The sequence below is a fragment of the Aristolochia californica genome, unplaced genomic scaffold (genome assembly GCF_029961685.1).
Source record: "Aristolochia californica isolate CCGP_79_NKW_82.1479 unplaced genomic scaffold, dmAriCali1.0.hap1 SCAF_16, whole genome shotgun sequence".
NCBI classification, from domain to species: Eukaryota; Viridiplantae; Streptophyta; class Magnoliopsida; order Piperales; family Aristolochiaceae; genus Aristolochia; species Aristolochia californica.
The window spans coordinates 5,317,115-5,343,794 of NW_027181837.1; the positions used below are offsets into that span (position 1 = coordinate 5,317,115).

The window sequence follows — 26,680 nt, forward strand, 5'->3', positions numbered from 1 at the left end:
ATTGAAAGAAGATGACCCGATTAACTTATGTCAAGCCCTGCGCATTTCTAACTCTCAAAAGTGGATTGATGCCATGAAGGATGAGCTAAAGTCTATGAATGACAATGACTTTTGGGATCTCATCGAGTTGCATAAAGGTGTGAAGCCCATTGGTTGTAAATGGATATTTAAAACTAAGATAGATTCAAAGGGCAATGTTGAGAGATATAAGGCTCGTCTAGTCGCTAAAGGCTTTACTCAAAGGGAAGGCATAGACTATAAAGAAACTTTCTCTCCGGTATCTTCGAAAAGACTCTTTTAGAACAATAATGGCACTAGTGGCTCATTTAGATCTAAAGTTACATCAGATGGATGTCAAAACTGCTTTTCTCAATGGAGACATTGATGAAATGATTTATATGGTACAACCAGAAAACTTTGTATTTAGTGATCCAAAGTCTATGGTCTATAAATTGAAGAAATCTATCTATGGTCTCAAACAGGCTTCCCGTCAATGGTCTCACAAATTCCATCAAGTCATAACCTCGTACAATTTTTAGGCGAATGTTGTTGATGTCTATGTATATCATAATTTCAGTGGGAGTAAATACATCTTCCTGATATTATATGTCGATGATATTCTGCTCGCTAGTAGCGATATAGGCTTACTGCACGAAACCAAGAAATTCAAGATGAAAGATCTTGGTGATGCTTCTTTTGTATTAGGTATACAGATACTTAGAGATTGTTCTCCAAGTATCCTTACGTTGTCACAAAAGAGTTATATCCATAAGGTGTTGAGCAAATTCGGCATGAAAGATAGTAAACCAGGAGACACACCCGTCGCTAAAGGAGACAAGTTTAGTCTCAAACAGTGCCTTAAAAATGATCTTGAAAGAACAGAGATGTAGAAAATTCCCTATGCATCAGTAGTAGGGAGTTTAATGTACGCTCAAGTTTGTACTCGTCCCAATATAGCATTTATAGTAGGAAATCTAGGTAGGTATTTGAGTAATCCGGGTATGCAACATTGGAAGGCAGCCAAATGCGTGATGCGTTATTTGAGGAGAACAAATGACTACATGCTTACTTATCGGAGATTAGACAGTTTAGAGATCATTGGGTTCTCTGACTCTGACTTTGCCGGATGCCAAGATAGCAGACGCTTCACATCAGGCTACATCTTTATGTTGGGTGAAGGAGCTATCTCATGAAAGTCTACTAAGCAGACTCTCATAGTTTCTTCAACTATGGTTGCAGAGTTCATTGCTTGTTTTGAGGCATCCAACCACAGAATCTGGTTGAGTGGTAGATAGCATTGACAGGACATTAAAGATTTACTGTGACAATAACTTGGCGGTACTTTATTCCAACAACAACAAGAGCTCGACGAAGTCAAAGTTTATTGACATGAAGTTTCTAGTTGTTAAGGAGAGAGTTCAGAATAAGCAGATTTCAATAGAACATATAGGGACGGACTCTATGCTAGCAGACCCATTAACCAAGGGTATACCGCCTAAGGTCTTTCATGAGTATACTGCTCATATGAGCGTTATTTCTAAGGATACCTTGGTTTAGTGGGAGTCATTTTTGTACTATATGTTTGCTTTAGACATTGAGTTATTCGATTTTTTAATAAAATTGATTGCTTATTATTTTATTTATGAACTTGCTTGTGTTTTTTTACGTACAATGTTCACATTGCATTAAGGACTATGGAAAGATCTCACTAAAGACTAAAGAATGACCAGTTGGAAATAGGCATGTTTGAGATCACATTACATGTAATTTTCATGTTACTCATCCATATTTGATCTATGTCATTGAGTATATTAGTATGGTGATCATCGTGGTTTAGTCACGAATGTAATGTGATGAAAGTCGCGGTGGTTCCATTATTAATATTTACGATGGTTCCATTATTAATAGTATACAAATGCGCTCATTAAGAATTTGTGATATAATTGTTTCAAGAATGATATATAACCCAAGTGGGAGATTTTTAGTAAATTCAAATTTCCTATTCTAATTTGGGTAACGTATTTATTATGCGATTATATTTTCTATTTTTAATGAAATGGGCTGAAATTAAGTGATCTAATTTTGTTAAGCCCATTAAGGAATGGGCCAATTGAGTAGATACCATAGAGAATTATGAGAATCTTATATAAGGAGACACAACATGGTTATAGTCCCCAATTTACTAAATCACACACAGTTTCCCTTCTCCCCATCCGGAAGAGAGATGAAGGTCCATTGAGGAACAAGGAGATTTAGTTGAAGAAGACCACAACACCAATCATCTGTTCTTATCATTCATCAAAGATATTCCGTAACAGAAACACGAAATTTCAAGAATGTATTCAGGTATGCATTCAATCCTAATTTTCTGGCATGTAGTAAATTCTGGATTAAGATTTATCACTACGGTCTTCCAACAACTTGTACATGGAAATGTTTATTAATCTCTCTCTCTCTCTCTCTCTTTTTCTCCGGACTTATTATTCGCGTCTTTTTCTCTTCAAGTTCAGTGAAAGATAGCGTTGTTTTAATACGCATCCAACTCATCTTCTGCATCCCTGTGTTTTAAATTTTTTTTGCTTTATCTTCTCTGGCATCTCCTTCTTCCTTCATCTTCATCCTTAATGGCGTCTGCTTGCAGCCGTGATCCTCTACGTCAGCTCCGTGAGCTTCTGCTGGAGCAGCAGGAGCCCTTTCTTCTTGATGTTTACCTTCTTGAAAAGAGCCACTCGAGAAAGAACTCGGATTCAGAAGCTGACAGAAATAACTGCTTGAAATCAGAGACGTTGAGCTGTAATCGTTTGAGGAACAAGAAAGAGAAGGCTCTGCGTAAGTGTTCCGCCGTTTTGAGGTCGGTTCTAAGCAAGTTTGGACAAGGCAAAAGAGGGGTACGATCAGACAGTGGTGGAAAATATTCCGTTGATGGAAGGTTGAGAAATTCTTCTTGTGTCTCTGATAGGAGGAGCGAGACCCGTTTCCAAGACGAGGACAGGGTTTCCTCTGCGAACAGTAAAACTCTATTTGGTTCTCGTTCGGAAGGTGACATGGAGGAGTGTCCGAATAGCCCAACAGCTTTCATCCGCATCTCTGCTGGACATACACTCAGATGTCTGAAACTGCGTTCTTCAAACTCACCGGTATTGCTCCATTTTTGTTGTTCCTTCTGCTTCTGAATCGCATCCGTGTTTGGAAAGTTAATTATCTGAGAAACGTGACAGGCTCGAAATCAATGGAGAAGCATGCAAGACTGTAAGCAACGGAGTCCTGTCTCTGTATTAGAAGAAGTCCCCTCTGATGATGGCTCACCTGAAAGTACTCACACTTAGTTTTCTCTCGACTGTTCTTTGCCTCCTTTTTTTTCTTTTGTTCCATCTACAGTAATTCGAAATTGGATGCTCATTTCTTGTGCTTCTCTTTGATTTACCCTATACAGAAACAGGCGATTCTAGCCCAACCGCAGGCGAAGAACAAGAAGGATCACCAGTTTCAGCTTCTCAACTGGAATATCTAGTACAAATAATTGCAGATAAAATGGGTCTCCAGATTTCAGAAGATGAAGAGCTTCATGGGTTTTTTTCTTCTTCCCAGACCATGACAACCAAAAGGCTGTTACAGCAAAGAAAGAAACTTTTGCTAGACTGCGTAAGGGAGGCGCAGCAGATGAGTTACATGAGAAAGACTAGGTGGAATTCCCATGCAAATATAGCGCCCGAGATGCTCGAAAAAATCATCTGTGACCTGATACGTTCATGGGCAAATACTGCACCTAACAGTAAACAACTAGCAAGAGCAGACTCCTTGAATTCATCCGCCGAGTGGCTTCAGACGGAACCGCACATCAAAGAGATCGGGATCGAGATAGCAGACGCCATTTTTGAGCAGACGATAGATGAGGCTGTCACAGACATGTACATTCGAACTTCTCTGCTCTCTGATGTGGGTTTCTTGTCTTGACATTCAAAACTCTGCAAAAGAATCTCGTGGTTGCTTCCAAAACGGAGAAAAAAGCATTCTCTACCAGGCTGCAAAGAGTAAAAGCTGCATGATTGTTTAACCTTCGTTTTGTTCTCTGCGTCCTTCCTTCTGATTGTGAGGAGAATGTTACGAGACTTGTTCATGGTAGACTGTAAAATTTGACACCAGGTCACTATGGACACATGTAATAGAAAGTGAAGAAAGAGGATTGGATTCACGATCGAAGTAAAAGCAGAACCTTATCTGCGATCTCGTCAGAGCACGTGCTCTTGAACCTAAACAGTAAGTAGGTAGGCCATGAATGTCTCCGTCCTTGATTTGCATATCAGTAATGGCGACGTTCCTTGATGGTAGCCATGAAAGAAGCAAGTAGCTGAATGGATAGGATCGCCTGATGAGGGCAACTTGTGATTACGATCAGCGGACGCTCAGTCGGTTTGATTGGTGAAGAATTCCACATTGCAACCGGAATACTTCATTTTCCTGCCATAGTAGCAGGACCCAATACCAGGATGATGTGGTTTTTCATGGTATCGAAGAGGGAATTGGTCCCATTTGTTCTCCTGTTTTTGACATTGGATGAGATCAGTACCATTACTAGTAAATGTATTAATGCAATCTGATCTCCTTCAATGCATGTCATCATGGTTTTGGATTCCCTTGTCACAAATGAGATAAAAATATTTTCACCTATTTCATTACATGAATTACATATAAAAAAGGGAATTTTAGGATATTACCCATTTTTTTTAACATAATAACACAAATAACAATTTTTTAACTTATTTTCACAAATACTTAACTTTGACTTGTCAACTATACATGTGTACAGTCAAAAGTGACACTTAAACTTTGACCGATTAAGTGGTACAATGTCATCATGCCACATCAGCACCCAAAGAGTTTTACACCACGTCAACTGACATGTCATCCTCCATGTAGGAATGAAGTCTTTTGCCATGTCATTTTTTAAAAATATTTTTAAATTTTGAAAATATCTTAAATTGATAATCATAGGTGTTAATCATATTCGAAGAATAATTAATATTTATATTTTATATTTTATTTTAATAAATTAAAGGTAACTGACAAAAAAGATTTTTGAAAACTTTAAAAAAAATTATTAATTATTTTTAAATTATAAAATATTTTAAATCGATAATAAAAGGTGTTAAATAGGTAAGAGTAAGATTTTTTAATTTATTAATGTACTTATTTTATATTTTATTATTTTAAATATAAAGTAATAAAAAGTACAAAAACTTACATGGAGGGCTTATGTGGCATTTAATGATGTGTCATCCTACGATACGGCTTGTTGATGATGTGTCAATTGATGTGGCGTAAGACTCTTTGGGTACTGATGTGACACTATATAATCGATCAAAGCATACGTGTCTCTTTTGGCTGTACACATACGTAGTTGATCGGTCAAAGTTAGGTATTTGTACAAATAAGTTAAAAAGTTGGTTATTTGTGTTATTATATTAAAAAAATTGGGTAATATCCTAAAATTCCCTATAAAAAAATTCATAACCATTGATAGCAGCTAAACTGTCATGGACCCCTATTGGGATGCTAATTTGCTGCCTCCATTTCTAGTATTGGAACTCCGGCCGAGTTTTTCCAACAGAAACGGTAACTCTAACTATCAAAACCAAATTAGTTTTCTTGGACCCCATCAGCCTGCCAGGAGACGTCAATCATGTCGAAAACCCACGATTCTCGCCAATTTCTGGATCATTGCCGACCGGAATTTGATCATATATCAAATGTCTCGTATGAAAATGATAGTACTTATAATACAGAATCTGCTGCTACACGGAAGGAGAAGCTTTCAAATTGCCAGATTGATCGTCATTATACGAGCGATTATTTCTCTCCGCCTTTATGTAAATGGATATCTTAATCTCCTGCAGTTAGATGAGAAGACGGACCAAGAGGTCTGACTGCCTGTGAAACAAGTCGAAGACGAAAACTTCTCAAGGAATCTGGTGAGATGTAACATCACAGAGAAATATGTTCTGCTTTAAGAAGACGGAGTTGAAAGGACGATTATGTCTTTTTTCATAGCTGAGACAAGCGGAATTCTGGATCTTAAATGATGTTTGGTCTGTATTAGACGAACGCATTGGAGTTTTTGGAGGTGTCCAAAGCTTCCCAGAGGATTTCATTTGTGGGTTTGAATGTTACGTGCCTCGGTGGGTTGATTCATATCCCCGAGTCGACCGATGATTCTGTAAACTCGTATCGAATTTGGGAAACGTAAGTGGGTCAGGACTCATTCGTTCTATTTGCTGTTAGTTTCCCTAACTTGCCCCGACTTCAATGATTGAACTCAGTAAAAGCAATCTGACCCGGTTTTCATCGGGGCTCTGGCTTGAAACCTAACTCTTTTGAGGGAAGGAGGGGTTTAATTCATTGATCCGTTTGGTCCTGAATTTTAATGGAGGCAGGTCGGGTCCAGAGTCAGATTAGCCCCTTCTATTAAGCAAATCGCCTGAGTCCAGTTGTAAACTCAGATGAACCAATCCGACTGGGTTCTCTGCCCTTCGATCCTTCCTCCTAATTAGTCTCGTGAATGTGGATCCTGATGCGATGGAATATTCGTGAACCCAGTGAGGCCAGCTACTAAGCTACGTGTATGGAAGTAGGGGTGGCTTTGAACCGAGCCGGCTCGCGAGTGGCTTAAACTTGGTTATATTCTGGATCGGTTCGATTTGGTATACCCGAATCTCTAGCCGAGCTCAACCGAATCGAGATTCGGCTCGAAAACTCGTGAGTCGGCTCGTTAATTTAACGAGTCGATGCGGGATTCAGGACCTGAGCACCGAGTGGAGCGGGAGCGAGGGTGAAGGGAGAAAAACTCTTCCTCCTCTCATCACCGTCGAGCCCTTCCGGCCACTGTTGTGGCCGCCTCTGTCGCCGTCAACATCTGCCTCGTCAGCCACCTTCTGCATTTCCATTGTCGCTGATTCTGTGGCCGCCGATCAATTTCTTCCCCCTTGTCTACCGTTGCTTTTGTTTCCGTCGTCACCACTTCTGTCGCCGACGCCTCCGTTGCAACCATTATCCCCAATGAAAGTTCCTCGCCGGCGCTACTCATCAAGATGATTTCACACGTGCGAGATCATAAAGTGAAATTTTTTTAAAAGAAATTGAAAAAATTGAAAATACATAGAAATAAGTTTCTAGGGACTATTAGTGTATCATGTTTTTTGTAAACATTTTTCTAATTGAAAATTCTTATTAAAAAAATTATATAATTTTCTAAGTAAGATTTTCTTGCCAAGATGGACTAGAAAACCGTATAGAAAATTTTTGAATAAGTATTTGACAGTTGATGCTATAATACTTTTAGTATGAGGCAATTTTCATAGCAATTTTGTGTTTGACATTTCATTTGATTAAAAAATTATTAATAAATATAGTAATATATTAGATTGATTATTAATTTTTATTTATTTCCCTATAAGAAGCAATAAGAGGTCCATTTAACTTTGCTAAGAAAATTTTAAAATATTTCTTGTAATTTTCTAACAAGTCACTAATAGTAATAGGATTTTATTTAAAGTTTTTTTTGGAAATATGTATCATAGAATATAAATTTTCAACTAGGGGCACTAAGGAGGCCATAGTAAATTTATTGCCTGATTCAAAAATTGCAAAATAAGCTAGACAACATTTGGAGTAAAAAAGATTAATATTGGTGCATTCTAATCTATTATTGAAATTCAATCCTGAACCTCCCCTATCATTCTTTTTTTAATTGTATGCATAATTTTATATATAATTTATTTGACATATATTTTATATAGAGTATTAAATATAGGTTAAGCTCGAATTCAGCTAGAGCTCGAGCTCGAACTCGGTTAAAATTATTAGGTTCGATTTCGATTACAATTTTAGGTTCGAGGCTATGGTCAGTCGAACTCAAATTCAAAATATTTAAATCAAACTGGGCTTGAACAAGGTTCAGACTTAGCTAGATTCGATGTCACCCTTATGCCCAATTTTAAGTACAGGTCATTCCCAATTTTATGTAAAATATATGTATAATTTTATATACAATTTATTTGACATATATTTTTTGAAATGTTTTAAATGTATGTTATAGCAAGAACCAGAGACTTTATTTTTTGAAAAATTTTAAATGAATATTGAAGCTCGGCTCGAACTCAATAAAAATTATTAGGCTCAAATTCGATAATAATTTTATGCTTGAGCTTACGCTCAGATCAAGCTCGAACGCGAAATATTTAAATAAATTCGGATCGAACATAAACAAGTTCGGGTTCGGCTCGGCTCGATGCCACCCCTAGCTATATGGGAGGCTTTGAAGGTGTATGGAAGTGGAAAGCGTCCATCATGCCAGCGATCCGTTTCTAACCTACCAAAATCGTTTGCGGAGATTTTCTTTTGCGTGGCTTCTCATGCTTCAGATCTCTCAAGGGTTCTCCTAATTTAATTTCGGAAGACTGCTGAGGCCTCCTGAACAAGCGTTATTTTGGTAATTTCAATTAGAATGACAGAACCTGGTGTCTTTCTGGATTGAGTCTTCTCTCCACAACGAAAACCAGTGGAACACCAGTATGATGAGCTCATTGAACTTTTCAGAACACAACGATTTTCCTTCTCTTTTATCTCGAAATTGATCGACAAAGCCGAAGCAACTAGAAGAGAATCAATATTCCTTCTATTTTATCTCGAAATTGATCATCAAAGCGGAAGCTTATAGAAGAGAATCAATATTCCTCTTTTATCTCGAAATTGATCGTCTAAGCGGAAGCAAGTCGATGGGAATATAAACTGAACAAAAATGAAATCTGATTACTGTTCAAAGTTCTGTTTTTCATTAGCACGCACTTATCCATATGTAAACGAGAGAGATTAAACATCTCAAAAAGTTTTTTAAAAAATGCTTCTCACTTATAAACTAAACCCTTTACAAGAGTAATCCTAAGAAGCTCATTTCATGGCAAACTTATCTTCCTTCGTCGTCGATAACAGGAGACGTCGTTGGAACGCTCCGTCGTAGGTTATCCTCCCTGACGTCACACGAACGTTTGCAGAAAATCAAATTCATCCCTCTGAATTCGCTCTTCCTTCTCCCCTTCGCCACTTTGTCTTCCACTTTGGTACACTCCATGTAAGCCGCCAGAAAAGGGTCGTCCCTCCAAATCTGCCTCTTCGACAAACTCCTCACAGGAGGAGGAAAAGGGCACGGAGGCAGTGGGATTTGCAGGTCATGCACTGAAGCAGCTTTCTTGGTCTCTGATGGACATGGAAGCGGCAGCAGCTTCAGTCTCTCCTCCATTTTTCTGGATCTATCCTCGTAGGAATGAACCTTGGTCAGACTCATCTCCTTCCTCCGGTTTCTGTCTGTGGCATGACTGCCTAGTTGGTATGGGACTTTATAGTTTGTGACTTGTGAGGCATGGTCAGAAAAAATGAAGGACTTGATGGATCTTTTTAGGGCAAGTTACATATGATAAGAGGATAGTCAATGGTGATGATGGGTACATGGACGGCTAGGATCTTAATTGTGGGTCAGATCAAATCTCTGAAGGTTACATTTGTAAGACAAGAATCTCTGAAGTGTTCATAATAGATTTGTCTATTAGGGAGAACACTTCCAAGTCCCATCTATCACATTCATCCTAACTTCAGCAATTATTCAAACTGCCTTATTCTATGATGGGTGAATTAGCAAAGCCTAATTTTCGGTCAAAATTCAAAACTAGGACCCACCATGCTAGTTCGTTTTATTTGGTGGGTCCCATTTAAGATCACCTTTCTTTGATCTTATATTTTAAATCTCAGATATATTTTCTCTGATGCTCTCTATCGGTATCTTCAGATTGTAATCTCGTCGATGGGCACCAAGTCTTTAACTTAATAATTTAATGGCTGCAATCTGCCATCGCTCACGTAGCGAGTTCAGACTGGATCATGTTTCATGCATAAGACAATTCCTTTTCTTCTCAATGGAACCCATAATCAAGCAGGGAAAAAGCTAACATATCAGTATTCTATATCACTGGGCTCGAGGAAACTAAAGCTGCTGAAACTATTTATTAGAAAATTTGGAACTTCATTCATCATCAAATTCCAAAAAATCAATCGCAGAACTGCCTCTTGGCATCCTTTTGCAACCGATAATAATTCCCTTGTGGAGAAAAGTCAAATTGGAAGATAAGTAATTTCTTTCAAATGATCAAACCTTGTCCTCTCCCTCTTTATTCATGGCTGAATTCATCTGCTTCGAACGGCAACGAAAAGAAGGCTGACGACCGTGAACCACTTTCACCAAATTATCTTCCTTAACGCCACAAGAGTCCTTGCAGGACCACAAATTCATCCTCCCTCTCACCGCGCCACTCTTCTGGCTCCCCCTGGACGATTTCCCCAGTTCACTCTTCTTTGTGCACTCCATGTAAGCCGCCAAGAAAGGGTCCTCTCTCTTTAGCCCTTTCCTGGAAGAGCTCCTCCGAGGGGGCTGAAATGGGCACGGAGGAAGTGGGATATGAATATCGTTGTGGACAGAAAGCCGGGGGCTCTCCGATGGGCACGGAGGCGGAGGCAGCTTCAGGATCTCCTCGTCAATGATTACTGGGTACTCCCTGCAAGTGGCTTTACAAATCCCAGGAGCGTTCTCCCATGAAAAGGGAACTTTCCCCACCGAATAAACCCTGTGCGCCATGTTTCTCGCTGCTGAGGAACAAAGATCAGTGGCAACCGAGGATGGGTGGAGGGGTTTTTAAAGGGGAGTGTTCATGCAGTTCTTGCCCTGTAACGGCAGATATTTCTTTGGCAAATGAACAGAACGTGAATCGTGAGGGACTGGTTTTGTTTTGGAGGAAGAAGACAGAAAGGGATGGCGCCATGGTAGGAGAAAACCGGTTCTTTTCGGGTATGAGTCATGGGTTGCTTCTTCCAATTAAGAGCCTCCAAACCATGAATTGTTAAAGAATGAAGAAAGCATGGAAGATGGTAGAAGGAGATTATTGACAAGTGAAGTGAGACGAAATTAAAAAAAGACTTGACCATTTCATTGATTCATACATCGTTTAGTCCGGCGTCTCTGAATATTCAAATGCATCTGTGATTTCTTAATTCTGCAACAAACATGAATTGCATTTTTAATCTTCTAATGAATAAATCTTCTGTAAATTTTATTTTATTTTGAAAGTCATTTATTCATTTTCTACTGTTCTGCTTTCTGCAAAATTTACTAAAGAATAAAAAAAAACAGCTTTGAAAAATTCAACTTCTTACTGGAAATGGTGGTTAATAATACAGAAAGGAAGAGAACTTTAAGCTTCTGATTGATAAAGTATTTGACTGGTTCTAAACCAAGGCCATGACCAGGTAGCCATCTCTGTCTTTTTGTGATTTTGTCTTTGAGCTATTGGTGACCTCCCATGGAAGCAAGCGGTGACTCCATTAATGCCAAAAGAGTTCATTCTTCTTTCCCTAATATATGTCCAGTGACTGGGACATGCACAGAGGAGCTTAATTTGACGATTGACTGTTGCTAATCTCTCTTGATTCCGCAGGTTTAAGCATATTTTTTGTCATTTTCAGGTCACCTTCTCAGTGGTAGACGAAAAAATATAGGAATGGAGAGATGGAAGAGAAGGCTACACGATAAGAATCGACCATTACGAGTCACGTTACCGACACTTTTCTATATTAAAAGAACACTGCGTATGGAGACCGTAGACGAGATTTTTTGGACTAAAATTGGACTTTCTGAGTTTGGGAGATATTCCTGTGTGTTTTCCTCCATCAATGGCGGATACGATGGCTAAAATTCTTTGCAGAGAGTACGAAGAAATCAGACGGCAGCGTTATAAGAATGTGAGAAAACTAAGTGCAGTCATTTGATTAAATAATGAAGCTGAGTAGGTGGAAAGGATTAAAAACAAGGGCTTAATTCTGTCATAAGAAGACTTTTTTAATGTTCTGCAGTGACAAAAGTTATTAGAATATCAAATGCATTAGGTACCATTCCTTTTTATTTGAAACTTACTGTTTTACCTACTAAATTTGATGTAAAATATAATTAAACATATTTTTAGTTATGTTCAACGAAACCTTCTTTAAATTAGGTTACTTATATTTAAATAAATATTTTCATAAGACCTTGTGAAAAGATGTGAATCAAGCATAGAGGTCACTAATGAGTCCAATTCACGACAAGGGGGGTTAGTGCACTTATATGGTGAAAGTGAAATGAAAAATACTTTCTTGTGTTAGTGTACAAAATAGAAAATATAGTGGAAATAAAAGAATGGGTTACTTTTATAATATACTTAAACAAACATAGTAACTTTTATAATGCGTAGATATTTATTAGAGTATTTTAATCAAACTCTGACTTGTACAGTATCTTAATTATCATTCTTAAATTAGTAATTTAGTATATAATAAAAAAGTATTAATATAATAAGTAATTAAATAGAAAGAGTTATCCTCCTAGAAGAAATCCCCCAGACAAAAAGAAAATTGTTTGTTATAAATGTGGTAAATTAGGCCACTATTCCAATAGATGCAAAACAAAAGAGAAATTGAACCAACTTCAAATAGATGAAGGATTGAGAATCCAGTTGGCTAAAATACTCTTAAATTCTGATTCTGGAGATGATATTGATTATGCCTCATCCAGCCAATCAGAAGAAGATCCAGACTGCAGTTGTTCTCATCTGTAATCTGTGTCTCAAATGCATCAGATTAATGTTCTTACTACTGATCAACAACTTATGCTTAAGAACATTGACCGAGAGGAAGATCCTCAAACCAAAAGATATTTCATTAAAGAATATCTTGATCAACTTCAAAGAACTGCAAAAAGTTTTCCCATTCAAGGAGTCAGACCTTATTCTTTGAAGGAAATTATTGGTCGTCATGAAGAAACCTACTCTTCAAAACAACCAGTATCCATCTCCTCATTACAAGGAGAAATTAAAGAAATCAAGCTTGAATTAAAAGAATTAAAAACCCTTTATAAAAAGCTTGAACAAAACTGTGCACAAAATAGTGTACAACAAGAAAAGAAATTTGATGACTCTTTTCTTAATCAAATCACTAAAGTCATCCATCAAAGATGGCATACTGTGATTAATTTAGTTATTGATCAGAACTTTGTCATTCCTAAATTGACAGCTCTGATTGATAGTGGAGCAGATTTAAACTGCATCCAGGAAGGGTTGATTCCAACCCAATATTTTGAGAAGACAACTCAAACTTTAGCCAATGCTAATGGAGACAAAATGAAGATTAAATATAAACTCAATAATGCCTCCATATGCACTAATGATCAGTGCATCATTACTGACTTTTTATTAGTAAAAAATATGACACAACAGGTCATATTAGGTACTTCTTTCTTGGAGAAGATTATGCCAATTAAAGGCATAGATAATCATGGAATTCATGGTCAGGTTAATAATAAACCTATTTATTTCTCTTTCAAATCTCCACCTCAAATTAGTTTTATCAATGAGATTTCAGAATTGAGAAATGTAAAAGAAAATCATATGAGTTTCCTGCATAAAGAATTGCAGTTGTTAACTCTTGAACAACAGCTGGAAACTACAGAGATCAAAGAGAAAATCAGTTCTCTTCACAAATTATTAACCCAAGAAATTTGTAGTGACATTCCTACAGCTTTTTGGGATCAACATAAATATATTGTGTCTTTACCCTATATTGATGGGTTCAATGAAAGAACCATTCCCACCAAAGCCAGGCCTAGTCAAATGAAACATGCTTTACTAGACCTCTGCAAAAAGGAAATCCAAAATATGTTGGATAAGAAATTAATAGAAAATCTTACTCCCCATGGAGTTGTACTGCTTTTTATGTTAATAAAAATGCAGAAAAGGAAAGAGGTGTTCCACGCTTTGTGGTTAATTATAAACCACTCAATGACTGTTTGACATGGATTCGATATCCAATCCCAAATAAAAAAGATTTATTAGACAGATTGTTTTCTGCTAAAATCTTTTCCAAATTTGATTTGAAATCTGGATATTGGCAAATTCAAATTAATGAAAAGGATAAATATAAAACTGCATTCACTGTCCGTTTTGGTCACTTTGAATGGAATGTTATGCCTTTCGGTTTGAAAAATGCTCCATCTGAATTTCAAAATATCATGAATGATATATTTGCTCCTTATTCTGAATTTACCATTGTTTATATTGATGATATCCTTGTTTATTCAGAATCTATTGATACTCATTTTAAGCATTTACATGTTTTCAAATCAGTCGTTCGAAAACATGGGTTGGTGATATCGGCACCGAAAATGAAATTTTTTCAGACCTCTGTTAGATTTTTAGGTCACAATATTCACAAGGGAAAAATAGTTCCCATTGATAGAAGCATTGAGTTTGCCTCCAAGTTTCCTGATGAATTACTAGAGAAAACTCAACTTCAGAGATTTCTAGGAAGTCTCAATTATATTGCGGATTATTATCCTCATCTTGCACAAGACTCCGCAATATTTGCATAAAAGACTCAGAAAGAATCCTGAGCCTTGGACTCCCAAACATACTCGGGCAGTCCAATTAATCAAAAGTAAGGTTAAGCAACTTCCTTGCCTTAACCTCACTAATCCTTCTTATCCGAAGGTGGTAGAGACTGATGCTTCCCATATAGGCTATGGTGGCATCTTAAAACAAAGAAATCCCTCTGGTAAAGAAGAACTTGTTCGATTTACCTCTGGAAACTGGCATGATGCACAGCTTAATTATTCCACTGTCAAACAGGAAATTTTGGCAATAATTAAGTGCATTCATAAATTCCAGGATGATTTATTAAATCAAAAATTTCTTTTAAGAGTTGATTGTTCAGCAGCCAAATCGATTCTTAAGAAGGATGTGAAGAATCTTACTTCCAAACAAATCTTTGCCAGATGGCAGGCGGAATTAAGCGCCTTGATTTTGATATAGAACATATCAAAGGAGAATTAAACTCCTTACCTGATTTTCTAACCCGTGAATTTCTCCAGGGTCAAAATCATGTATAACCCCGCAAGGGGCAATCCACTCCCAATGAGAGGACGTGGTAATCAACAATCAAGAGGCCGAGGCCGAAAAAATCCAGAAAGAGGAAATTCCTCAGACAAGAAGGGCAAAACCCCAGTGTCATATAAAGAGACACTTGAAGTCGAACCAGAGTATATTACTCTTCCGGATATGGAGACTATTTTGCTCCTCAATAAAGAGGACCTTGAGGGTACATTGGATTCCTGGGAGATGTTACAGAAATGGCTTGGAGAAGCCTACTGTCCCATCCATGCAGGAAAACGATGGTATTCCTTTGAATCCATTTTGGTTCATCTGAATTCTATATCAGTGCATCATACACTGACAAATGTAGCTAAATGGGATAGCCCAAGAGCGTACAGTAAATGTACAATACAAAGATTCATGCATCCCTCAACATGGGGAAAATTTGATTTGGCTAAAGCAGCTAATCTTCCTAATGATAAGGAATTTAATTATTGGGATTATATGGATTCTTAGTATAATACCTTTTATTACCAAAATCCCTCCCATAGGCATTCATGGTTTTTCCAATGGGAAAAGAATGTCTTTCAGAGGTCATTACCTCTACCCAGTTGGGTATTTGCATGGTGGAACAAATTTGGGCCACCCATTTCAATATTACCTGAGCCCATTAAGGCTTGTTTTATTAGATGGACTCAATCCAGTCCTGAGCTTAAAGCTCTGGGTTATGAAAAACCCCCAAAGAATTGGGACAGTCTTATCTTCTTTATGGTATTTTCTCTACCATGGATTTTGAGATGGGATTGTACTACAGGCTTTAATGATAAAAACCTACCAGTGTTATTAAGGACATTTCATGTTCGTTGGTGGAAAAATTTCCCCAATATTGATTCCAAAGTGGCAGAAATTAAGTCTGCTATCATACAAAATGAAAACAATCTTGGATTGCATCGCGTCCCGGAAGTCCATTATGACTTCGACAATTTATTTGCAAGTTTCAAAACTCAATTGAAGAGTTTAATTCCGAATATATCGGAAAAAGATATTATGAAAAAATTATTAGAATCAATGAAGGATTCTATGGTAACTCAGTGCAATGAAGGCACTTCTTCTTCTCAACCAGCAGACGACAACATGTCTGTGTCAGAACCTTATGCTGTTGAAGATGATGAAGAAATTGATTATAATAGCACTGAGCAAGATGATAATGCTCAAGACTCTTTACCGGATAGTCAGCCACCTGATGAGGATCCGGAAGAATATATTAATCTTATGTTGCAAGCATTTAAAGCAACATCTAAAAAGAAATAATTTTGTAGGATATGACTATGACAGATAAATCTGTTCCAGATTCGTCTGCCAAGTCCGTCCAAAAGCTTTAGAGGAGATCTTATCCTCCGGCCCACAGCTGGCCTATTTGTCACATCAATCAAGGCTCCTACAGTATATTTGGTCGGCCATTTTCCATAAAGTCTCATGCATGGGATGCCGCCAGTAGCCGCCTGCATCGGATAAGAGTTAAGGCTTTTCGTCAACAAAAAATGCTTTGGGACCAAGCCCATCAAATGTCTCTATCCAATCTCAATCATGGAGATAAAGATAATGATAAAGATGACTCATCTAAGAATCTCAATAATAGAGAGGATGACTCACAGCCGCCTCAATCATAGAGGTTACTTTTGTATTAGTGGTGGATTTCAAATATTTTCAAATCCACATTCGTTTTCTCCTTCTATATAAGGAGTTAGTTTCTTTAGGTAAGGCATCACTTGAACAATCTTCCCCTCTGTCTTCAAGGTTGCCTACTTGTGTGCTTTGAGTTTTGGAGTTTGCTGTAAGTATTTTATGATATTGTGAATACATTAGTAGTGCTTTAAAGTTATTCTCTGCCTGTTGCTCCGATTATTTGCCTTCTGTCAATCTTCCTTCTTCCCGCTGTATTTGGTATCAGAGCCATGGAAGGCTAAACCTTGAATATCCAGGTATGAAGTGAACTATTATAAATTTTTTATATCTTAATCATTAGGAGAGTTCACTTACTTCGTAATGTTATAATGTTTTACTATTCATCTTCGTTCTTGTTATGATATGGGACGTCACCCAAGTCGCGTTGAGGTATGCCCGTGTTGCCGTTGCCGTGGATAGGCGTAGGCGTTGAAGGGCCGCTATACTCTTAAATCGTTGACAGACGTGTATCTGATCAAGAAGATGATGAACAATAAATTAATTATGATATTAGGAATCAAAGTTTGTTTCGTTCATGATTCTCATATAATAAGTTTATAATATGTTTACTTCATACTAGGATATTCCTCCTTCTGGTTCTATTTTACCACTCTTAGTTGTAGGTTAATTTAGTTTACTTTCATTGTGTTGTTACATTTGTTTTAATTTGTCAAAAGATGGCATCCAGTAGTAGGAATACTAGATCAGTAAAAAATGCATCTTTAGTTGAATATAAAGTTCAACAACAATTAAATGATTGGACAATTTCGTCCATTAAACCTACATCAATCTACAAGAAAGGAACTTTCACCCTTTCTAGTACCATGGAAATTAAAACCATGGAACAAACCATTAATCTTGAAAATCAAGATTCAACTCTTAAATTGTTAGAGTTAACAGATCTCAATAAGTATCTTGCCGATACTGAGAAGAAATATATGCATATTGGATGTATACAGATTGCGTTCAAACCCTTGACCTTATTAGGGATGAACACATGTCTACAGGCCATACTCAGAGATGGTCGCTGTTTGGATTGGAAACCCTCATTAATGGGTATTATTGAAACAAGTCTCAGTAGGGGACCTGTTTATTTTAATGTCCATCCGAACCTTACCCTATCATTAACAGATAGAAATTTGTTAGAATCTATCCAGTTGAGGATTCTAACACAGGGATACAATTTTATTCCTGGAACTGAAACCATTGCAGTAATTGCAAGGATTCATTTCAAAATTATGAATACCTTAGTCCCTAAGGTATTACACTTACCAGATCAAGGTAAGACTGTTTTGATCGAAATCGATCTTATGAGTGCAAATGTTGCCACTCCAAGGATGATCAATTGGGAGGAAATTCATTTCCCAGCCAACTGGACTATTCCCCAGGCTGTTCCTCCACGACTCCTGATCAATCAGGATATTGATCATGTCATCCAATCAACCGATGGCGATGTGGTAATCAATTTCAAAGATAAGACTCCCTACCGAGTCTCTTTACCACCCACGTCATCCCGATATTCGGATGTAGGCACATCTACTCGCCTACAAGAATTGGATGAAAAACAATCCATAAAGGATGATTCCTCATTAAAAGGGATCCACCTATCAGACACCCAGATACCTCATGGGGTCTACCGAGAAAGGGAGCAAGACCGGACTTCTCCCACTCCCAGTGAAATGACTGGTTTTACTCTGTGATTATGATTTTTACATCTTACCAGAGTAACCCCGACCCACCACCGTTTGTGGTGGACAGAGCAGCAATCAAAGCTGAATTCTTTCACCCCAATAATCTAGGTTTCAAAAATTGGTTTTTTGACACCTATGGGGCCGCAGAACGCATGGAATTTTCAAATGACTTTTACCTTTATTTGGAAACAAATAAAGTTATTATGTCCTTTGTTGATTGGTTCATGCAAACCAGACTCAAGAAAGCAAAGAAACGACCTTTAGTTTCTTCCAATGCCCCCACTCTTTCTACCCTTACGAAAGAATGGCAGCTTATGTCTGGCCGTAATATCAGATCAGTTCATCCTCCTACTGATCCAATTAGACTGGAATTTCCAAGTCCTTCAGGGAAATCCCCTGAGTTTGTGGAAGCAGTTGCTTTTGTTAATCCTGAAATTAATCTGAATCCCATGGGTCAGATCAGGAGACAAAACAACTTTACCAATTTAAATCTTCAAACTATTGGACAACAGCTTACTCGAATTGAAGATTTATTGGATAAAGATCCACCTGAGAAATATTGTCAAAATCCTTTTGACTTAACTTCTCGAAAATTACCATTGTTGATGAATGATAAACCACTCATCAAACCACCGGTTCCAGTCAGGAACTTTAAATTGGATAATAATTCTGAGGTAGTCGAAGAATTATTATTACGGCTTGGAAAATTGAATCTGTCAGAAGATCAAATCAAACAAGCCCAGCAGGCGAATGAAGTCCAAGCTAATATGGTTCGCAAAAGTCTCCATGTATTGGAAGCTGACGAATCCAATGATGAAGATTCTCAAGAAGGATCTTTATCGCAAAATAATACTGAAGATTTAACTCCTTCAGCATACTCTGATTCTGATATAGGTCAAAATCCTAATCTTCATGATTTGGGTTTAACCAATATCCGACAGACTGAAGTAATTCTTCAGGAAATGATTCAAGATCAACCGAGTATTCAAAAATTGGATTTTACGAAGAAATCTACTCAGGAATGGGATCTAAAGAATAAACGCTATTACCATAGGCCTACACCTCAGGACCTATTGTATGAAGAAAATTTATATTTAGATAAAAAATCCTATGAATGGAGTATAGATGGCTTATCTGAATATCAGATAATGGAACATTGTCAACGGATGTTAATGTATGCTACCATCTGTAGACAGCATAAGAATTCCGATCAAGGAATAGCAGAAATGTTAACTGCTGGATTCTCTGGAATCCTCAAAGGTTGGTGGGATAATATCCTCACCCATGAACAACATCAGGAGATTTATAATGCAAAAAAGGTTATCAAAAATGAAGCTGGTCCCGCATACCTCGGCGAGGACGATGCAGTTTATACCTTAATTTCCTGTATTGTTCATCATTTTATTGGCCGATTAACTTCCCAAACAGATAAGGGAAGAGAGGTTTTGCAAAACTTACGTTGTAGAACTCTTAGCCATTTTAGATGGTATAAAGATGTTTTCCTAGCAAAAGTTATGCAAAGACCTGATGCCAATAATGAATATTGGAAAGCTAAATACATTGATGGATTACCAACTCTTTTTGCTAGCAAAGTAAGAAAGAGAATAGGTAATGAAGTTGGAAGTATCAACTACCATCAATATACATACGGCCTCCTCACTAGTGCTATTATCCAAGAAGGATTGGCCTTATGTAATGATTTAAAGCTTCAGGCTCAGCTTAAACAGCAGAATCTTACTGGTAAGCGAGAGCTAGGGAAATTCTGTGAACAATTTGCTTGTGACACAAGACCCCAACCTTCCAATCAAAGGAAGGGCAAAGGTAAAGTCTCTCATTCTAAGAGATCGGAACCCTACTCACACCAGAGTAGGAGATATCCCAAAAAACAGTCTCATCAAAAGACTCGTCAGGAACCTAGTCCAGTTGGATGGGAAATGAATTTCCTCCCAATTGATCATCCTTGGAGTGGCAACATTTGCACTCATAAGATCGGTTTCGTTCAAAACAGTCTTACCTTGATCTGGTAAGTGTAATACCTTAGGGACTAAGGTATTCATAATTTTGAAATGAATCCTTGCAATTACTGCAATGGTTTCAGTTTCAGTTCCTCCTCAACTGGATAGATTCTAACAAATTCCTATCTGTTAATGATAGGGTAAGGTTCGGATGGACAAATTCTAACCCCCCCCCCCCCCCCCCCCTTAAATACCGAGCAAAAAACCTTAAAAATAATCCATACATGAATCAAGAATTTAGACTATAAACCGTAACCCTAAATCCCAAAATAATCCACAAATAACCGCCAATTACGCACTGAAAATAAATTTAAATCAAATAAAACACTAATTTAATGAAAAAAATTAGGGTTTAGGCATACCTTCTGAAATTTGGGGAAATCCGAAGCTGAAGGGTGAAATCGAAGGGGGAAATCCGAAGCTAAAGGGTGAAGCCGAAGGGTGAAATCGAAGGGGGAAATCCGAAGCCGAAGGGTGAAATTGATGCCTAATTGATGCCTAATCAAGACTAGCCAGAGAGAGAAGGGAGTGGGAGGCCGAAAGGGAGAAGAGAGGGAGAAGACAGAGAAGAAAGGGAGGTCGGGAGGGAATAGAGAGAGAGAAGCAAGAGAGAGTTTGTTCGAGAGAAGAGAGGGAGTCACGGAGACAAGAGAGGGGGTGCGAGAGAGAGGGCGAGGCCGAGAGAAGACCGAGAGTTGAGGCCGAAGACGAGAGGGAACTGAGATGGTGGTCGAGATCAACGTCGGGGGTGCAGGGAGACGAAGGACGAGATCAATGTCAGGGGCACAGGGAGACGAGAGAGGGAAGGGAGTGCGGGAGAGAGGAAGAAAAAATAAAATGACGACACGCGATGGGGGGTGCGAGGAGAGAGAGGAAAAAATACGACCGTCACCCGTCCTTCAATTCGAAAAAGATCAAAAAGGGCCTTCTTCCACATAATTGAAAATAAACCGTGGAGATGAAGGGCCCCTTCATCCCCTGCATCGAGATGAAGCTTCATCTGCGCTCCACTAACAACTTCAAGTGTTGAAGGGTGTTATGTGGTTGAAGATCATCTTGTCCTTCAAGTTGACTAACCCCCCTATGATTTTCCCTCTCACTTTCCCTTGGGTGCACTCACACGGGATTGGAAGCACAATATCAATTTACATGTTCGGACCCGTTTCCGGATGCCTGTACCCGCGCCAGTTTCGACCTACTCGGACCCGTTTGCACTCTGCCACGTTAGGGTATCAGACGACTCTCGAGTAGTGGCGACCCGTTTCCACTCTGCCTCTCATGTCTTAGCTAGGGTTAGGGTTTCAGACGACTCTCGAGTAGTGGCCTATATATATATCCCCGAGGAACCACCCCTTTGCATCTTGGCGCCTAACAGGTAAACAGGAGGTTTACGTTTGCTTTCCATCTTCTCTCGCGTTATTTTATTTCATCGTCGGTCTTCTGTTCTTCTCCTAACAGATTCAAAGGAGCATCTGTTTTTTATGCAGTGTGAGCTTTTTCTTTTTGTCTGTGCCGGCATCTAATGCTCCGGACACGAGTCTGACGCTTTTTACAGCCCCAATCTGGGGAAAGATTACGAGGTTGGGGTCACCCTCGTCTCTAAGTTTTATTTCAAGCGATTGTTTGATTTTGGTTGAGTTATCGTTGTTTTTGGCTGTGATGACAGAAATTCGGTTATCGATTCTGATTTGTTTTTGGGTTCTTCAGATGTAATCATCTGTTTGTGATGACTTCATTTGTGCGTGTCTGAGCCCTAAACTAGAACCGTGGTTTCGGCTTTCTTGGTTTATTTGTGGCTATTTTTGGTGCTATGATTATAAAAATTCCTCGTTCTGACTGCCAATGCCATGGCATGACAGACTCTTTTACACCCATAGAATATGAGCACCATGCTGAGCAAATTTTAATGGTTTTGATTCTGTCTTTGTATATCAGTTTTGCTTCTGTCTATGTTTGTTTTCGTTGCGGAAAACCGTCTTTATCGTCCTTCGTCCACAACATCTATGAAGTTCATCTATTCTAATTTCTACGATTGATATTTCATTAACTCCTTAAAGTTTTAAGGAAAAAAAATTCGAGCTGAATAAAAAACAGGACATGTCTGAAGAAGTTTCTGAAAAAATGAAACAACAAATGTTGAATTCTGGGAGAAATTCGACCCTATTAACTTGTTAAAACGTTTATGGAATAAAATTGCAGGGATAACTTGGGCAAGGGTTTGTTTATGTGGTTTGATTATTTGGTAGGAAATTGCAAAATTATTCGCGTTATGATATATAGTAACGCAATGTCTATGTGAAGAACAAAATTGTGGTTACATTACTTCTGCTAATTTGGACAAAGCCAAACTCAACTAGATTTTTTTTTATCTAGTAACTATTTATCAAACAATTTATTAATGGTCAAAACATGAGGGTTTAGTCAAACAATCGATTAATGGTCAAAATTAGGATAGATTGATAAGATTAAAGATTAATTGACAATCTCGATGCTGATTGCATAGGTTTTGACCCAAGATCAAATCAAAATCAGGAATTGGCACTTCAGTGATGTACAGCCTCATGAGGAATTGCTATGTTGGTAGAGTTGACACATGCATCATAGGAAAATTGGAGGTGAAAATAAGAGGTGGTCCTATGATAAAACAGGTTTCATGGGAAACCGTATGTACCTAGTCACGTGGGAAAGAATAAGATAAAGGGAAGAAAAAAGGTAAAGTGGTCTTTACCACTTTTTAACATCTTTCACTCTGTAACATCTTTTAGGTGAATGGGAAAACCTTTGGGAACTTTTGGAGAACTTTGAAGCTGTTTGGGAGGAATATTGTTGATGTTTTAATGTGTCAAAATTTCTTTTGTTGGGAAAATAGAGCTCTACTTTTGGACCTGATACCTTAAAACTCAAATAAGCTAGAAGCTCAAATAAGTTGAAGCTTGTTAGATTCATTGTAAGAAGCAATCTTCTTTGCTTCAACTTTATTATTATTCTTGGAGCTATCACACCTAACATGAGATCAAAACTTCTCTTCAAACACCAAGGAGAGGCTAACAACAAATCAGAGGTTAGTCAACTAAAGTTCCAATACATCTTTCAGATTAAGCAAGCATCAAATCAATTTTGTGTGGAGATCGAATTAGAGGACTTATTAGATATCAGACCTTATATCACTTAAAATATTGTGGGACAATCTCTACTTCTCACCTCTTTCATGACTTTCTCATTTTTAACTCAATGGCATCTTTTAGCAATGACAAAGAAAAAAGTGTCAACGCCATTAACTCGGCCACTACTCACCTAAACTTGAGGCATTACAATCCGATTGTCGCCTACCCACACATCTTCTAGCCGGTTACTACACTTTTGAGTGTTCATTTTTCTCAAAAAGAGAGACCTATTGGTGTTTCTCACGATGTAATGATGAAGAATTCTTCCACCAATAAACCTTCTTTCAAGAAAATGAATAACAACCAAAACAATGTTTTCTCTCCAAAAAGAACTCAAGCATTCTAGAGTTAATAAAAAATAGTAGCGATGTCACCAGTTCAAAGTTCTTTCAGCAACCTACCAAACATGGAATTTTTGTCCTTACAATACTGCTTCTCCAATTAGTGGATTGAATCTTCTATCCCCGCCAAAGGTTGTTTTACCAATTGTATTACTTTCAATATAAGATACCGTAATGATGACTTAAGCAAAAACACTAAAGGAACAGATCCTTGAACTCCTTTAGCCAATGAAGAAGTGAGACAAACAAATCTTGGCCAAAGATGGCCAAATCTCATAGCTCATGAATAAGTTAGAATTATGACAACTAATATAGGAAAACCCTCTCATGTGGCCAAAAAGCAAGCATCTACAAGCACTTCAGTTGATCTATATCCTAATCAACAGGAGACACCCGAAGGATTCCAACTAGTTGAATGCGGCTTATATACAATGAAAGTTCTTAATTAAATCATCAACCATGTCATTTGAATTAATTCTTTAGTTGATGAGGGGCAAATATCGAAACATACATAAGGACCTAAAATAAATGTGTCACAACTACTTAAGATGTCACATAAGTATCATCAACCAAAGTTTGAACAGTTCAATGGTGATGGAAATCCCAAATTGTGCATCACCTATTTTAGGAAATGCACACGATTGATTCATTAAACTTCCACAAGAATAAATTGATAGTTGGGAATAACCAAAGCACAAATTCTTAAATTGGGTTTACAATATTGTACTATAACCTTTACGGAGCTCACCTACATGAAGCAACGAAAAGAGGAAAAAGTGATGATTACATCAATTGCTCAAGAAATCTAAGTTTTAATTAAAAAAAAAGTATCAACTTGTTGACAAAGACTGAAGTCAACATGTGCATTGGAGGAATATGTTAGAAATTACTTTACTTCTAACAAAGTTAGAAACTCAAACATTTTCAAGAGTTAGCTTAAGGAAGCACATAACATGAAAATTCTAATGGTGTTGAAAGTGTGCTATAAACAGTGTTATCAATGTATTTTAGACACACACCTTCTAGCACAAATATAACAAGGCCTCTAACAAAAATTTAAGATAACCAAATGATCAATCAAGTAGCCAAGTCAAGATCCGAAGCAAAAACATATAGAATAATATTGTTGTGAAAAAAAAACTTATAAAAAGAAGAAAACTGAAGAGTCAAAGTCAAATAGAAAAACTCAAGAACCAAATTTTTATTTTTAAGCACTTCTATTTAGGGAGCTTTTGAGAATTAAACATTGTCAAAACTATGTCTTAATTGAATGCATACAAATATTTTACAATGGTAAATTCCTTGAAATAGCCTATATCATGTTTAAATGCCAAAATAATAAACTCGCATATGGCATGATCGATCATCCAAAATATAGTCTAATATAACTTATAAAGCATAATCGATCATCGGCTCAAGTATGATCAATCATATAGAATGCTGCTAGGAAGATGTTATAAAGCATGATTGATCATCCCATATTTCTTAATCAATCATGCAGAACTTTGCATAACCAATTTTGTAAAGCATGGTCCATCAATGGTCAAAGCAAGAAGGTTTAGTCAAATAATTAATTAATGGTCAAAATCAAGATTGATTATTAAGATGAAAGCCTAATCGACAATTACGATCAAATCTGATTGCATGAGCCTTAACCAAGATCAAATCAAAACGAGAAAGTCATTTAAATGCCACCTAAGTTGCCAATTCCATCAGCAAAGGAATTGGCACTTGAGTGACATGTGACCTCATGGGGAAGTATCATGTTAGCAAAGTTGACACATCGCATCGTAGGGAAACTCCAAGAGGTGGAAAAGGATAAGATGTGGTGTCATGTTTCCATGGGAAGCAGGTCTTGTGTATAGGGGTGGCATCGAGCCGAGCCGAGCCCGAACTTGCCTATGTTCGAGCCGAGCTTCGAGCCGAGCCTCATCTCGAGCCTAAAATTGTTATCGAGCTCGAGCCCACCGAGTTCGAGTCGAGCTTCGAGCCGAACTCGAGCCTCAACATACATTTAAAACTTTTCAAAAAATATATACCAAATAAAAAATATATAAAATTATTCATACATTTTACATAAAATTGGGCATAACCTATATATATAATACATGTATAAGATTGGGCATAACCTCTACTTAAAATTAAGCATAATCTATATATATAATACCTGTATAAAATTCGACATGACCTCTATTTAAAATTGGGCATAATCAACATACATAATACCTACATAAATACTCCATAAAATTGTTTATACATTCCATAAACACTCCAATAAATTGTTTATACATTCCATAAAATAGTCTAAACACTCCATACACTGCATAATATTATAAATAAATTTCATACAATAATCAAACACAACAAAATTAAATGAAACATCACTATCAATTTACAATCACCCAAATAAAAACTACAAATCCATTATAAATTTACAAACTATAGTTATTTCTCTTTATTCTAGAAAATAATATACGTCCTTGCTTGAGCAAAATCTCCACCTATGACAAAAACAAAAAAATAAAATTAGTTATTGTCAGATAAAAAAATACTCTTCCACTAGTAGTTACTTAATGTCGTTAAAAATATTAAAATTACCATAATGAGAAAAACATGAAAAATCATGTAGCTGGTAGCATTATCTCTGCACTCTTCTTCTCAGGCTATAATCATAAAACAAAATTTTAATAAATAAAACTAAAAAATATCGTAATAAATAATTAATCAAATAAATTCACATTTTGATTT

At 37.3% G+C, this 26,680-nt stretch overlaps 1 protein-coding gene and 2 non-coding genes across 3 annotated transcripts; all 3 read left to right on the plus strand.

The window, feature by feature from the left end:
* The first annotated feature begins 2,475 nt into the window (after positions 1 to 2,475).
* On the plus strand, positions 2,476 to 4,612 carry LOC137953280 (uncharacterized). The gene is made up of 3 exons (XM_068800602.1): positions 2,476 to 3,137; positions 3,219 to 3,312; positions 3,434 to 4,612. The coding sequence occupies exons 1-3, from the start codon at positions 2,625 to 2,627 to the stop codon at positions 3,952 to 3,954; spliced, it is 1,128 nt and encodes a 375-aa protein (XP_068656703.1). The 5' UTR covers positions 2,476 to 2,624; the 3' UTR covers positions 3,955 to 4,612.
* A 17,466-nt stretch (positions 4,613 to 22,078) lies between these two features.
* On the plus strand, positions 22,079 to 22,182 carry LOC137954070 (small nucleolar RNA snoR126). Its single transcript, XR_011112501.1, has one exon. It is a non-coding gene; the product is annotated as a small nucleolar RNA snoR126 (small nucleolar RNA).
* A 46-nt stretch (positions 22,183 to 22,228) lies between these two features.
* Positions 22,229 to 22,317, plus strand: LOC137954068 (small nucleolar RNA snoR8a). The gene has a single exon (XR_011112499.1). It is a non-coding gene; the product is annotated as a small nucleolar RNA snoR8a (small nucleolar RNA).
* Positions 22,318 to 26,680: the final 4,363 nt, after the last annotated feature.